The sequence below is a fragment of the Trachypithecus francoisi genome, unplaced genomic scaffold (assembly GCF_009764315.1).
Source record: "Trachypithecus francoisi isolate TF-2019V2 unplaced genomic scaffold, Tfra_2.0 Lachesis_group13, whole genome shotgun sequence".
NCBI lineage: Eukaryota > Metazoa > Chordata > Mammalia > Primates > Cercopithecidae > Trachypithecus > Trachypithecus francoisi.
This window is the reverse complement of record NW_022681458.1, coordinates 10,761,202-10,777,855: the sequence shown is the minus strand read 5'-3', so window position 1 is coordinate 10,777,855 and position 16,654 is coordinate 10,761,202. Positions and strand designations below refer to the sequence as shown.

General features: G+C 45.7%; 1 protein-coding gene across 1 annotated transcript in view; it reads right to left on the bottom strand.

The window, feature by feature from the left end:
- SLC16A14 (solute carrier family 16 member 14) overlaps positions 1 to 13,342 on the bottom strand; it is a 36,151-nt gene extending 22,809 nt beyond the window's left edge. Inside the window, exons 1-2 of the mRNA XM_033229928.1 lie at positions 12,898 to 13,342; positions 3,387 to 3,659 (exon numbers count right to left, since the gene is read on the bottom strand). Coding sequence (XP_033085819.1) covers positions 3,387 to 3,645 — 259 coding nt within the window. The 5' untranslated portion in view covers positions 3,646 to 3,659; positions 12,898 to 13,342. The remainder of the gene's footprint in view (positions 1 to 3,386; positions 3,660 to 12,897) is intronic.
- Positions 13,343 to 16,654: the final 3,312 nt, after the last annotated feature.

Genomic DNA, 16,654 nt, shown 5'->3' with positions numbered 1-16,654 from the left:
AAAAGGAGCTGGATTTTAAGTGTTATAGAAACACAGTTTTCCTTTACTAAGAAAGTAGAATTACAACTGACTTAAAACTTGAACATGCCCGACGCTGAAATAAACCTACCTGCATGTTTCCTATGACCAATAGTCCTAGTTTAACAAAACAAATGCAGATTTGAAGAAGTCAGTTCAATAATGTTACAGACAAAAATGATTTATGCCACACAACTTGAGAAATAACACTTTGTCCTTGTTGTTTATCATTAGGACTACCATTGTAACTAATATTGGTTGCTTTTTTATTTGTTTGTTTTTGTTTTTGAGACAGAGTCTTACTCTGTTGCCCAGGCTGGAGTGCAGTGGCACCATCTTGGCTCACTGCAACCTCTGCCTCCCGGGTTCAAGCAATTATCCTACCTCAGCCTCCCCAGTAGCTGGGACTACAGGCATTTGCCACCATGCCTGGCTCATTTTTTATATGTTTAGTAGAGGCGAGGTTTCACCATGTTGGCCAGGCTGGTCTCAAATTCCTGACTTCAGGTGATCCACCTGCCTCAGCCTCCCAAAGTGCTGGAATTATAGATGTGAACCACCACGCCTGGCCTTAATATTGTTTGTATTATCAAAAATAACATTGCTTGGCTGGGTGCGGCGGCTCACACCTGTAATCCCAGCACTTTGGGAGGCCGAGGCAGGTGGATTATGAGGTCAGGAGATCAAGACCATCCTGGCTAACACAGTGAAACCCTGTCTCTACTAAAAAATACAAAAAATTAGCCGGGCATAGTGGCAAGCGCCTATAGTCCCAGCTACTTGGGAGGCTGAGGCAGGAGAAAGGCGTGAACCCGGGAGGCGGAGGTTGCAGTGAGCCAAGATTGTGCCACTGCACTCCAGCCTGGGCGACAGAGCAAGACTCTGTCTCAAAAACAAAACAAAACAAAACAAAACAAAACAAAACAACATTGCTCACACCTGTAATCCCAGCACTTTGAGAGGCTGAGGCAGGAGGATCTCTTAAAGCAGGAGTTTGAGACTAACCTGGGCAATATAGCAAGGCCCCATCTCTACAAAAAAGTTTTAAAAATTAGCAGGGCATGGTAGCATATGCCTGTAGTTTTAGTACTCAGGCAGCTGAGGTGGTAGGATTGCTTGAGCCCAGGTGTTCAAGGCTGCAGTGAGTTTTGATTGTGCTACTGCACTCCACCCTGGGCAACAGAGTGACACCCTGTTTCTAAAAAGAGTCAAAAAAAAAAAAAAATGAGTTGAATGCCAGCCAAGATCAACAAGTCTCTGAATTGGATTCAAGAAATTAATTACTAATTGGAAATCATTGAAAAGCACAGATTCCAATCAGACACACATTGGCCTGGCATACACATACTCGCACAAAACCAAAGACAGATTAGAGGCCATTTATGTTTCCAGGATAAAATATATTATAAATATTTTAAATTCAAACAATTAGATATAAATATATGGCTTTCACCTTCAAGTGAAACAACTGAAAACATCATAGTGGTGGTTACCTCAGAGCATTGTTAAGGGAAGGAAATAAAATTAAATGAGATAATGTAAGGGAAAGCCCCTAGTATATAATAGATGCTTATTAAATATTAATTGACAGTAAGAGTTATTTCATTTTCAAACTGAAACACATTAGCCATCATAGCATTATATTTATAATAACTTCCCAGGTTTAGTATCTCCAGCTATATAAGACTTGACGTCATAGATTGCTGTGTGGTTAGGTTTAACTAGAAAATACAACAATAGGTAGTATATATTCAGGAAAACTTGAATCTATGCTCCCATGTTAAACAATTGTTTTAAAAAAGAAAATGCAGTCAGACACAGTGGCTCAGGCCGGTAATTCCAGGATTTTGGGAGGCCAAGGTGGGCAGATCTCTTAAGGCCAGGATTTCGAGACCAGCCTGGGCCACATGGAGAAACCTCGTTTCAAAAGAAAAAAAAGAAAATACAAGAATATATTGTTATTACTTTCTGTTAGCTATATATCAGTAAGCTTTCTAGAGACAGTTTAGAAGATTTTTCAATAATGAGTGATCAATAATATCTCAAATTGAAAACATCAGAATTCGGGCTGGGCACGGTGGCTCACCCCTGTAATCCCAGCAATTTGGGAGGCCAAGGCAGGTGATCACTTGCGGTCAGGAGTTTAAGACCAGCCTGGACAACATGGTGAAACCTTGTCTTTACTAAAAATATAAAAAATTAACTGTGCGTGGTGGTGTCTGTAGTCCCAGCTACTAGGGAGGCTGAGGCAGGAGAATCGCTTGAACCTGGATGGCAGAGGTTGCAGTGAGCCCAGATTGTGCCACTCTGCTCCAGCCTGGGTGACAAAGCAAGACTTTGTCCAAAAAAAAAAAATCAGAACTCTGAAATGAGATTGTTACTGGACTTTTATAGTGTTTTATCTACCATTTTTATCTTTAAAAAATTCATAAATGTTACATAAGCAGATATTTATAATAGTAGATAATGAATTATAATGGTTAGGCAAACAGACTTTGGGGCTAAATAAAGTTTTTTAAATGAAAGTCTTTTTTTTTTTTTTTTTTTTTAAGCCAGTTAAATTTAGCAGTCAGGGTTTGTTTACCAGCTTTAGTGACACTAATGTTAATAAGTTCTGATAATCCACTACCACTGGACCAGCCAAAATGATGAATTTTAAAAATACTCCAAATGTTTAAAGTATTTAAATTGTTATATCACACAAGAGACAAGAGGACAAATATTGTATGATTTCACTTACATGAGGTACCTAGAATAGTCAAATTCATAGAGACAGAAAGTAGAGTGGTGGTGGCCGGGGTGAGGGGAGATGGGAATGGGGAATTTGTGTTTATTGAATACGGTTTCTGTTTGGGAAGATGAAAAGAAGTTCTGAAGATGGATGGTGGTGATGGTTGTGCAACAATATGAGTGTATTTAATGGGATTCAAAATGCTTACAATGGTAAAATTATTTTTTTTTGAAAGGGAGTCTCGCTTTGTCTCCCAGGCAACCTCCACCTCCCAGGTTCAACCAATTCTCCTGCTTCAGCCTCCTGAGTAGCTGGGATTACAGGCACATGCCACCACACCTGGCTAATTTTTGTATTTTTAGTAGAGACAGGGTTTTGCCATGTTGGCCAGGCTGATCTCGAACATCTGACCTCAACTGATCCACCCGAGTTGGCCAAAGTGCTGGGATTACAGGTATGAGCCACTGTGCCTGGCCTAAAATGGTAAATTTTATGTAATGCATATTTTATCACAATTAAAAAACAGTAGCTAGTAACATCCAATATCAAACATTACAACAATATAAAACATTACTTACAGTGGGGAATTGTCATTTGATAATGATTCAGTTTTACAACAGGTCACACATGAACATACCCACTATCAAGGTGATGCCCATGCTGAGGGAGCTGACCCACGCGGTCAGGCCGCGGCTCTGGTGGAATTCTTCCAGCCATTCCACATTGAGGACACCCAGGGCCATCTGGGAGCCCATGATGAGGATGTGCACAAAGAAAGAGGAGAGCACCATCATCCAAGCCCATCCGCCATCAATGTTTGGGTGGGGCTTAAGTGTCTTTTTGTCTTTGGGGTCATCTTCAAAATCATACCCAATATCTTCATGACTGGTATACATTTTCCAAGATTTTTCTGAAATACATATAACAAATAATTTCATGGAACATCTAAATGAAAAATATCTTCATCTTCTCTGTACAGCTCAACCTCCCCATCATGGTCAAAGTGGCTCCAGTATCACATCTGATCTTCAGGTTAATCTTTGTCACCATACAGATTTGAAGACACTCCTTACTGTTTCCCAGGATCAGGTGCTTTTATGAAACCCGTTTCATCTTACAGCCATCACATATGTAGGTATTACAATCTTGGGAATAGACTCAGAGAAGTAAGGTGATTTTCTAAGGCCTGTATTTAGTGTGGTCAGTTGGGAAACTAGGATTTGACCCCAGTTAGTCCTGACTCCAAACCCCATGCCCTGTCTCCCTTACAGAGACGGATATTGACAGGTGACAAGAAAGATGTCAGAGAAGGAACATCTGGCTTCCGGCAGACTTTCAGGGTAGCTTCACCTTGGTGGGGCCCCTAGCAGAGGATCTGGTTCTCAGTTTTTGTGGGTGCAAATGTTAATTTGTTAATTTGCATCCAGAGTGGATTAGCCTCAGGGGGTCTGGCTCATGCTAACCCAACTCAGGAGAGACTGATAAGGCCAATTGATTACAATGAAAGACATAGCTTTCTAATAATGGTGGTACTTATGTCTCATTATACAAGACGCGTACTTTACCCCCCTCCACCCACTCCCATTCCTAGTATTTACATGGAGAACTTAATTAGTTACTAGAAAATTACTTCAAAAATAGGGTATCAGACTAAAGGAGTTTGAATAGATACTATGGTGACATACAGGTCACCAGGCGAGGTTACCAGGTAGGCAGGGGCTAGATCATGCAGGGCCCTTGTGAGTCAAATAAGGAGCTTGTAGTTTATCTTGTACATAATGAACAGCCATTGGCTGAATTTACATCAGGAGACATAATGAGATGGGTACTTTGCATAGATCTATCTCTCAAGATGTCTGAATGAGAGGAGGGAGGCTAGATGGAACTAGAGGATGCTAGCTCCTCTTTTGTTTGTTTGAGACAGGGTCTCGCTCTGTCACCCAGGCCGGCGTGCAGTGGTGTGATCATAGCTCACTGTGGTCTCGAACTCCTTGACTCAAGGGATCTCCCACGTCAGCCTCCTCAATAACTGGGACTACAGGTACATGCCACCATGCCTGACTAATTTTCTTATGTATATATGTATGTATGTATGTATGTAGAGACAGGATGTCACTATGTTGCCCAGGCTGGTCTTGAACTCCTGGCTTCAAGCGATCCTCCTGCCTCCACCTCCCAAAATGCTGGTATTACAGGTGTGAGCCACTGTGCCTGGCCTGTTTCATTTTTCATGGTTTTTTTTTTTAATTTTTATTTTTGGATGAGAATTAAGTGTGTGTACAAAGACAGGATAAGGAGCAGGAGTTGTGGGTGGAGAGACAGAGATATAATGATGATAATGACTAATCCTGGAGATGGTGAAACAGATTGGTCTTGATTAGGAAGAGAGACCCATCCTCTGAGTCTGGAGCAAGGAGCGGTTGGATGGACCTATGATGGTAAGCAGTGGGATGGAAAGTCACATCTGATGGTTTAATTTCTTTGGTGAAGCAGGAAGTTAGGTTATAGGCTGAGAATGAGGAGGGCGGAGGTTGTGTAGGAGCCTTAATGCTCAAAATAATGGAAGAGACTGTTGCCTACAACAAGTGGAAATGATTGCTGGGCAGTTCCAAAGGTCAAGTTGAGCCCTGCAGGGTCCCACTACCCAGCTATGGCCATGGAACACCAAGGACAGAGCCAGGGAGCACTCTGCCCTGGAGCTTGCAATAAGCTGGAAGACTTAAAAACAACAAACAGCTAAAAGTTGGTCTGCTTTCTAAATCATCACTACATGCCAGCAATTCTAGACAATTACACTGAAAAAATGTTTAGCTGGTCTAAGTTCCAATTATGTTGAGTTTTAATTATGTATGTGTATGCTTCAAATTAGCCAGTTTTCATTTCTCATCCTTTTGTAAACATTGTATTCTACGTGGAAGTTATTTCAAGAACTCCTGGTTTTAAGTTGACCCTGGCACATGTGTAGCGCCAGCTACACACATTAGTTGGGAGAGGAAGCTCCTAAGAGTTCAGAATTGTTGGTAAAACCATACCCACTTGGCAAAATCCACACCCACAATCCCTGTCGCGTTACGTGTTGCCGCCTTTCTCAGAACACTCTAGGTAAACTGTGCCAGCACAATTATTGTCCAGAAAAAGAACCAGATCTCGAGTCGCTTCACTTCTGTCACTCTTGTGTACTCACTTGGAGATTCTAATTTACAATTTAAAATAGTGAAACTGAAGACTGTGAGGTACAAAACCTTGGTTTGGAAAATGACATTTTAAATTAATACTTGAAATGTTTTCTCAATTTGAACAACATCTTTTTTTTTTTTTTTTGAGACAGAGCGTTGCTCTGTCACCCAGGCTGGAGGGCAGTGGCGTAATCTTGACTCACTGCAACCTCTGCATCCTGGGTTCAGGCAATTCTCATGTTTCAGCCTCCTGAGTAGCTGGGACTACAGGTATGCGCCCCCAACACCTGGCTAATTTTTGTATTTTTATTAGAGACAGGGTTTCGCCATGATGGCCAGGCTGGTCTTGAACTCCTGACCTCAAGTGATCCTCCTGCCTCGGCTTTCAAAGTGGTGAAACACCACACCCGGCTTAATATCTTTAAAATTGAAATATATTTTTCTTTTGAACAGAAGAACAATAACATAATGAGTATTACTGACCATTACATGATTATTACTGAAAATCATTTTGTTGTCATGATGGAGGATGATGTAAAAAAAACGATCCATTCTGGGTGTCAAAGTCACTAAGAAGTCTCGAATTGTAGGGCTCTTCTCAGGAGTGTTCTGATGTGGACGGGTAGGAGAGAGGAGCAGACTGTGGCAAATTGTACAGTGCCTACAGCCTATTTCTATCCACACCTGAGTTAAGAATTTTTTGTTTGTTTTTACCGTTTTTTTTTTTTTTGAGACAGAGTCTTGTTCTGTCACCCAGGCTGGAGTGCAGTGGTGTAATCTTGGTGCACTGCAGCCTTGAACTAGCAGGCTCCAGTGATCCTTCTGCCTCAGCCTCCAGAGTAGCAGGTATTACCGGCACACACCACCACAACTGGCTAATTTAAAACTTTTTTGTAGAAATGGACTTTCACCATGTTGCCCAGCCTCGTCTCAAGCAATCCTCCTGCTTTGCAATCCCAAAGTGCTCGATTACTTTACCTTTTTAAAGGCTATGTTTCCCCAAAACCCTAAAATACTCTGACCCCTTAGAGGAAAAGTTTGCTGACCCCTGGACTAGAGCATTGGTTCTGGCTAAGGGTTTATTGGGGGAAAAATGGAGTGTAGGGGAACCAAGTACCAGTGGAGGAGCAACTTAGTGGATCTGTCTGGGGCTCATCTTCTTTCTTTTTGTCACACCTTGTTCTTATTATTACTTTTACCTTTTAAGTTATTCCATCTCCTCAACAGCTGTCCAGTCCTCAGCCACTACAGCAGCTATGTACAGCGCTGCTCTTGGCCTGGGTCCTTCCTCCTTCACACATCTCGCTACCTCCCATTATCCAGATTGCTGGGAGTGATAAAATGTTTATCTCAGAAGCCAATTTCCAGGTCGGGTGCAGTGGCTCATGCCTGTAATCCTAGCACTTTGGGAGGCTGAGGTGGGTGGATCACCTGAGGTCAGGAGTTCGAGACCAGCCTGGCCAACATGGTGAAACCCTATCTCTACTAAAAAGAGAAAAATTAGTTGGGCATGGTGGCAGGCGCCTAAAATCCCAGCTACTCGGGAGGCTGAGGTAGGAGAACTGCTTGAAGCTGTGGGAGCGAAGGTTGCAGTAGTGAGGCGAGATCACGTCGCTGCACTCCAGCCTGGGTTAAAGAGCGAAATTCCATCTCAAAACAAAACAAAACAAAGCAAAAGCCAATTTCTTCATCCCTTTGAGTTATCATTAGGATGGAGTCCCTTCAGCACCTTCTCCCAGCTATTGTGTGTGATTTTCTCTTCTTCCCCTCCTCTCTCCTTCCAGCGTCCTCACCCTCTTCTGCTCATCCTTCAAGAGTCAGCTAATTTTTAATAGTGAAACCCTGAAACAGTGAAAAAAGACCCTGAAAACATCTTTACTATTCCAACATCAGAATATTTGTTAAATCAATTGATTGTAGCATAGTTAGACAATGTAGGTCTGTCATCAATAATAAAGTTCACTCTTTAGCGTGACCCTCTACATTTTCAAAGAGCCCTAGACAGCTTTATTTTTGACATATGTAAAAACCTCTTTGTTATTTCTACCAAGACATGTATCCATAGGAAAAAAGACTGGAGCAAAACAAAGAAAAATGTTGATGGAGATTATTCTTTGAACGATGGTCTTACCAGGAATTTCCCCCTTCTTTCTACATATCTTAGTGGTGAGAAATTTCCTCAATATGCCAGGTGTGGTGGCTCATGCCTGTAATCCCAGCAATCTGGGAGGCTGAGGCAGGAGGATTAGTTGAGCTCAGGAGTTTAAGACCAGCCTGGACAACAGTGAGACCTCGTCTCCGTAAATAAAAATTAGCCAGGCACATGTGGTGACGCATGCTTGTGGTTCCAGCTATCTGGAGGCAGAGGTGGGAGAATTGCTTGAGCTTGGGAAGTTGAGGCTGCAGTGAGTCATGATCATGCCACTGCACTACAGCCTGGGAGACAGAGTGAGACCCTGTCTCAAAAAAAAAAAAAAAAAAATTCCTTAATAGATACATATTACCTGTATTATAAGAAAATAAAAGCCTATCTTTTAAATATTGTCTGGATCAGCCTCTTACCTCCAGGTACATTAGTGGCTGACTTGTAAAAGAGAAAACAAAACAAGATGACCTCTATTGGGAAGTCTTCCAGTTTGTCTTGGGTTTCAGGCTTGTGTGTGTATGTGTGTGTGTGTGTGTGTCTGTGTGTCTGTGTGTATCTGTCACCCTCCCAACATCTGAGCCTGCTTGGGGCTAGAAAGGGATGGGGCAGCCCTTGCTCTCCAAAGCTCACAGCGCAGGGCAGAGTTGCACTGTCAAAGGGCCAGTGGATGAGCCCAAAGAGGGTTCAGAATGGATGGCTGGTAGTTGTCTTCCCTCTGCCTCTGTTGTGTGCAGAATCCTGAGGAGCCAGAAAGAGGAGAACCAGGCAGCTTGACACAAGGTGTGAACGGCTCTTAAAAATATTTTCCCAACCATGGGACAATGCTCAGCTATGTTTAATATGATGAAACAGCAACATATGGCGTTTTCCTGAAGTTCATTTACAACAAGAAAGGCTCTGAAGTAACACAAATTCAAAAGTTAGAGCTTTTTAGGCCGGGCGCCATGGCTCATGCCAGTAATCCCAGCACTTTGGGAGGCCGAGGTAGGCAGATCACCTGAGGTTGGGAGTGTGAGACCAACCTGACCAACATGGAGAAACCCTGTCTCTACTAAAAATACAAAATTAGCCGGGTGTGGTGGCTCATGCCTTTAATCCCAGCTACGCGGGAGGCTGAGGCAGGAGAATAACTTGTACCCAGGAGGCAGAGGCTGCCATGAGCCAAGATCGCGCCATTGCACTCCAGCCTGGGCAACAAGAGCGAAACTCCATCTCAAAACTAACGAATAACAACAACAAAAGTACAAAAGTTATAGTTTTTCAGCCCATGGGTTGAAATATTAAGCACTTTTCTAAATCAATGTTAAGAACTTTATATTCTTACTGAATTATTTATGGGTGAAGAGATGTAGGTGCCATCAAACTGCTCTTGATATTTCTAGTTTGTTCATAAATAAGTGACACTGAATAGCATTTAATGGACAAATTTTATTCAAGAGGCACAAGGGTGCATGTAGAATATAGTGTCAAATGCAGAGCAGTTGCGGCAGGCAGGGGTGGGGCAAAAAGTTCTCCTATTTTTTTGAGACGAAGTCTCACTCTGTTGCCCAGGATGGAGTGCAGTGGCATGATCTCGGCTCATTGCAACCTCTACCTTCCAGGTTTAAGCAATTCTCCTGCCTCAGCCTCCTGAGTAGCTGGGACTACAGATGCACACCACCATGCCAGATAATTTTTGTATTTTTGTAGAGATGGAGTTTCACCATGTTGGTCAGGCTGGTCTCGAACTCCTAACCTCAAGTGATCCACCTGCCTTGGCCTCTCAAAGTGCTGGGATTACAGGCGTGAGCCAGCATGCCTGGCCCAAAAAGTTCTTTTGGATCCTCAAGAGGCCCCTATAGATCTGCTGAGCAATGGAGTCATTTGTATTTCACACTGAAATCTCTCCAAAAGTAATTACTGTTTGACTATTCATGGTTAACTTCTTTTCCAACTAGTTAATGAAAACAAAAGACAACAGAAAAACAAATGTTTATCCCTCCAACTCCAAGATTGCTTTTAGCATTCATATAATTATATGTACATATAATTATATATGTATTTATATAAGATATAAGAATAATTTTAATATTATAATCCTACTCCACACCTGGCGAGAGGGAGAACTTAGAGAGTGTATCTGTACCCCCAGGCTCCATATCCTTGTCCACCATCCTGACATACAAGTAGAAGGACAATATGCATGTGGCACACTGACTCAGTGAATGTGGGGCTTCTGCTAAGGATTAATATGTAAAATGTGGCAGAACATGCTGGCTCACGCCTGTAATCACAGCACTTTGGGAGGCTAAGGGGGTTGGATCACTTGAGATCAGGAGTCTGAGACCAGCCTGGCCAACATGGTGAAACCCCTTCTTTACTAAAAATACAAAAATTAGCCGGTGTGGTGGTGTGCACCTATAGTCCCAGCTATTCGGGAGGCTGAGGCAGGAGAATTGCTTGAACCTGGGAGATGGAGGTTGCAGTGAGCTGAGATGGTGCCACCGCACTCTAGCCTGGATGACAGAAGGAGACTCTGCCTCAAGAAAAAATAAAAGTAAATGGTAACCCACTCTAAGCAAGCTTGCTATTGGAAGCTTGGCAAAAAACACTAGGGCCTCGTTCTGAAGAGGGTGAAATAAGAAAATGGGAAGATTACGGGAGCAATAGTTAGCCTTCCATTCTCCCCAAATGAGTTCATAGACGATGAAAAATAAATTGTAAATGGGGGATAACATATGTAGGCTATGAAATTGGGTCAGCTACATATTTACATGATAATAGGCAAAAATGAAAATAACAGATCCTTCTAGGGTGTATCAGATATTAGAACAAAATTAAATTTTCTACAGCTGTGTAGAAAGTTTTACAAGCAAGTCTTTTTTTTTTTTCTTTTTGACGGAGTATGGCTTTGTCGCCCAGGCTGGAGTGCACTGGTGAGATCTTGGCTCACTGCAACCTCTGCTTCCCGAGTTCAAGCGATTCTCCTGTCTCAGCCTCCCGAGTAGCTGGGACTACAGGTGTGTGCCACCGCACCTGGCTAATTTTTGTATCTTTAGTAGAGAAGGGGTTTCGCCATGTTAGCCAGGCTGGTCTCGAACTCCTGACCTCGGATGATCCACCCGCCTCGGCCTCCCAAAGTGCTGGGATTACAGGCGTGAGCCACCGCGCCTGGCCAAGTCATTCGTTTTTAATTTGGCTATTGTTATTACATTGCATGTGGTGAACTCATTACACATAAGGAAAGCGGGAAGCACCAAGCTAAAATTAAAATTACCGTCTCCCCCAAAGTTACTCAGAGCGTGGTGGTAGCGGCTCTGCATCCCATGCAGGTGAGTGCGGGGTTCACTCTTAATTCGGCTCTGCAGGCGCTTCCGCGCTCTGCACCTGGTGTGTACAGGGCATTTGGGGCCTTTAGAGGGCGCACTTGCAGCCAGCAGGCTGAAGAGGCTGCCGCGGAGAAGGCTAGGGAGCTGAGCTGGTGCAGAGACCACAGGAGAAAAACAAAACCGAAAAAATCACACCGAATAAGGAGGACTCAACACATACATGCTTCTGGGTCACGGGCTGTGCTTGGTGGCTTCTCCAACGCAATCCAGTCCAATTGGCATGAATGTCCCCATTTTACAGATGAAGAATCTGAGCCATCAAATGGGAGCAATGAAGCTTAGAAGGGTTAAACTAGCAGGCGGTGGAAACCAAATCGGAAACCAGGCCTGCAGGATCCTAAGCCTGTTTTTCCTCCTCCCACCCCCAACACTCCCTCTCTCCCCTTTCCTCTCTCTCTCTCTCCCTCCCTCTCTCTCTCTCCCTCTCTCTCTCTCTCTCTCTCTCTCCTCTCTCTCTCTCTCACACACACACACACACACACACACACAGCCGCATACGCACGCACACGCAAACAAAGAAGCTAGACAAGGCAAGGGAGAATCTCTGTAATCCCCAGTAATGGCCCTCAGTCATCCTTGTTAATGAGCCCGAATCAACTTTTCCTCAGGCAAAACACGGCTTAATTGGAAAGCAGAGTTGAGCTCCTAAAACATCGTCATGGCCTTGGCAGCGTTTAGCCCCGAAATGGCCGTCCCTGGTCCCTCATCCCATTTCAGCCTGTCTTGAGGAGCCTCGATCAGAAGTGCTAAGGGGGCCCAGCCTCTGCGCGCCCTGGGCGTGGGATCGTGCCCGCGGGGTACGGCCTCCGCGCCCCACCCTCCGAGCTCCCTCCCCCACCCGCGCTTGGTGCTCCCCCTCCCTCGGCACCCCGAGATCACATCCCCACTTCGGGCACCCCGCATCCCTCGGCGCGTTCGGAAGCCAGCAGGCCCGCGGGGAAGCTGGGCAGGCTGCAGCACCACAGCCTGTGTGCAGAGAGGCATCTGCAACCCCCGAGGTCCCTAGACGCAGCCCGGGGTCCTCCGCTCTCCGCCTCATCACTGTCCAGTTCGAGTCCCAAACCGGCCTGGAGAGCAGACGGGCAGCGAGGCTGGGCTCCGGGCAGAGCGCGCCTCTCCAGCCAGACGGGGGTGCCCTGGATGACGCTTGCGGGGCCCTGGCCGGCTTGAGCAGCAAGGCGCGCGTCCCCAAGCTCCGCCTGGCGGTCTGCCCTGAACCGCCCGTTACCCTGCCCGCCCGCAGTTCCCGAGCCCCCGCGGCGGCCTTTGCACTACCACCCGCCCCGGCACAGCCTCGCCCTCCACCGCCCGGGCAGCCTTTCCGGAGCCTGCCTTGGGCTGGGGCCGCCCCTTCCCGGGGGTTCCTGAGGTGCAGCGGCCATCCGAAACCCAGGCTCCGATGCCCCCAGCGCCGCTCCATTCCCCAGGCCCGCGGCGCGCGCGGCCTCGGATACTTACCGCCCGAGGCCCGCTGGATTGCGGCCTCACTCGGCTCCACGCCCGGATCCTCGAACTTGCTGCTCTGCTTGGAGCCCCCTGAGCTGCTGGGTGTAGAGATTTGTTGCAATGTCGCCTATCATCCTGGAGATGCGGATGTCTGCGACTCAGCTCTCCGCCGGCCTCGGTGAGCTCTATGCGAGGCTCCCGGGTTCTTCCGCCGCTCGCTGCCAGGCCAGATGAGCGTTTGGTGGAGCTGAAAGCTCGACGCCGCAGTCCAGGTGGCTTTGAAAAGGGTGCGTTTGGAGGTGCCCAAACCTAACCTGGGCTTCCTTCCAATCGGAGCAATTTCAAATCTTCATGCTCGTTCATTCCTATACCGGCTAATTCTGGTTTGGCAGGGAAAAAAAATGTAGTCACCTCACATGCACACTCTTGTGGCCGGTTGAAGTTTATAGCTTTGGCTGAGGTTCCGCTAAGGCGCTGCACATTTATCACTGGAGGAAAGGTCCTGAAACCTAATCCAGGATGCAAGTGTGACTAGCAGTAGCCTCCATTTCTCTGAGATGCTAGAGAAGGGATGAAACTGACCCTCACTGCAATATTTTTGGCCAAAGAGGAGTCAAAGTCCCTTACTCTCTCTTTTTTAGACATACGGGTTTCACTATTTTGCCAGGCTGGTCTCCGACACTTGGATTCAAGGGATCCTCTGACCTTGGCCTTCCAAAGTGCTGGGATCACAAGCTGAGCCACCGTGACCGGTCAGTCCCTCATTCTTGGTTCCACTCTGGGTCCCACCTCTCCTTGCTCTTTCTGCACGTCCATTACCTACCTTCGTGGGCACCAGGCACAACTTTCATCTCAATGCCTCCCTACCTCATTCCCAGCAGGGCACACAACAGTGTTTTGCCTTGGACAGTTTTCTGTATTATTGAAGTGAATGCGTGAGTCGATGAAGGCTGTGCTGTTTTCTTACCACTTGAAGGTTTTGCAGTAGTTCTCTACTGCTGTTGTGATACACTGCGATATTACTGTGATAAACACAGTAATAGCAGAGGAAAACCACACAAATTCACTGTTTTATAGTTCTGGAGGTCAGCAGTTTGAAATGGGTCATACTGGGCTAATGTCATGGTGTTGGCACCTTGAAGGCTGTGTTCCTTCTTATGGCTGTAGGGGAGAGCCACCAGCTTCTGCAGGCCGCCCACATTCCTTGGCTAGTGGCTCTTCCTCCATCTTCAAAGCTAGCACTACTGCATCATTCTGTCTTCTTTCCATACTCACATTGCCTTGTCTCCTCTTTTCTGCCCCCACCCCTTTCCACTTTTAAGGACCCTGGGGATTACATTGAGTGTAATGAGATAATACAGATAATCTCTCTATTTTAAGGCCAGCTGATTAGCAACCTTAATTCCATCTGCAACCTTAATTCCCCTTTTGCCAGGTAAGGTAACAAATTCAGAGGTTCCAGGGATTAGGATGTGGACATCTTTGGGAGACCATTATTCTGCCTACCACAGATTTCCTTCTTTCTTCCTTTCCTTTTTTTCTTCCTTCTTTTTTGTTTCTTTGAAAAAAATTCACATGTATTTCATATTGCCTTTTTGTTTGTTTGTTTGAGACAGGGTCTCACTCGGTCACCCAAGCTGGAATACAGTAGCATGATCACAGCTCACCGCAGCCTTAACCTCCTGGGCTCAGGTGATCCTCCCACCTCAGCCTCCTGAGTAGCTGGGACTACAGGCGCATGCCACCATGCCTGGCTAATTTTTTTGACTTTTTATAGAGATGGAGTCTCATTATGTTGGCCAGGCTGGTCTTGACCTTTTGGACTCAAGTGATCTGGCTGCCTCAGCCTCCCAAAGTGCTGGGATTACAGGCATGAGCCACTGCACCCGGCCTATATTGCTATTTCTTGTATCAACTCTCTCTCTCTCTTTTTTTTAGATGGAATCTCATTCTATCACCCAGGCTAGAGTGCAGTGGCAATTTTGGCTCACTACAACCTCTGCCTCCCAGGTTCAAGTGATTCTCCTGCCTCAGCATCCTGAGTAGCTGGGGTTATAGAAGCGTGCCACCATGCCCAGCTAATTTTATATCAACTCTTGATTTAAAAATAATTGAGTCTTGGCATAGTGGCTCACGCCTGTAATCCCAGCACTTTGGGAGGCCAAGGCAGGTGGACCATTTGAGGCTAGGAGTTCAAGACCCACTTGGCCAACATGGTGAAACCCCGTCTCTACTAAAAATACGAAAATTAGCTGGGTGTGGTGGCGCCTGCCTGTAATTCCAGCTGCTTGGGAGGCTAAGGCGTAATAATGCTTGAATCTGGGAGGCAAGAATCACTTGAACCTGGGAGGTGAGCTGAGATTGCGTCACTGCATTCTAGCCTGGGTGACAGAGTGAGACTCGGTCTCAAAAAAAAAAGATAAAAAAAATTTTAAGAAAATTGTGAGAAATTGTGGCCAAGTGGGGCATTTTGATGAGGTGCTAGGCTGCAGTGGCTTACATATCTTACTCTTGCTGATAAGAAGCCTGTAATCCCAGCACTTTGGGAGGCCGAGACGGGCGGATCACGAGGTCAGGAGATCGAGACCATCCTGGCTAACACTGTGAAACCCCGTCTCTACTAAAAAATACAAAAAACTAGCCGGGCGAGGTGGCGGGCGTCTGTAGTCCCAGCTACTCAGGAGGCTGAGGCAGGAGAATGGCGTGAACCCGGGAGGCGGAGCTTGCAGTGAGCTGAGATCCGGCCACTGCACTCCAGCCTGGGCGACAGAGCAAGACTCCGCCTCAAAAAAAAAAAAAAAAAAAAAAAAAAAAAAGAACACGGGCAACTGGATGGTTAGTGTTCCCTTGGGTGGTGCCTCTCATATCCACTCATTTCAAGCAGGCTTTTGACAGCAAGATTAGGGTTCCTGACAAGCACTTCAATTCCCGATGATCCATTTTGTTTGAAAAGAAGTCTGTAAGTTTTTTTTTTTTTAGTAGAGACGGGGTTTCACCGTGTTAGCCAAGATGGTCTCCATCTCCTGACCTCGTGATCCACCCGTCTCAGCCTCCCAAAGTGCTGGGATTACAGGCTTGAGCCACTGCGCCCAGCCTGTCTGTAAGATTTTTAAGTCTGTTTTTTTTTCTCTGAAAACTTGCCCACTTACGGAAGTATGATGGATCTCATATGAACTGTGCATATTTAGTGTCCACTTTGATGAATTTCAGCATATGGAGGTAGGATGGATCTGGTATGAACTATGCATATTTAGTGTACAGTTTGATGAGTTACAGCACGTCTATGGAACTACTACCTCAATCAAATGACTCCAAAATTTTCCTTGTGCTGCTTTGTAATCCTCATCCCACCTTCACACACCCAGGCAGTCTTTAACTGGCTCTCTGAGAAGCTTCTACTCTGGACCATGAAGGCTTTTCTGATCAATTATTTTGTCTTCATAAGTTTCATTGCTCTTAGCTGTCTGTTGGTCTCTCAGTGACACAGGTGGATTGAGAACAGGCCCAACGCAAAGAGGACTGTGACCCATACGTTGGTATGTCTGGGTTAAATAAATAGAAATCCACTATCAGGCCGGGCGCAGTGGCTCACGCCTGTAATCCCAGCACTTTGGGAGGCTGAGGTGGGTGGATCGCTTGAGGCTGGGAGCTCGAGACCAGCCTGGCCAACATGGTGAAACCCTGTCTTTACTAAAAATACAAAAATTAGCTGGGCGTAGTGGCAGATGCCCGTAATCCCACCTACTCAGGAGGCTGAGGCAGGTGAATC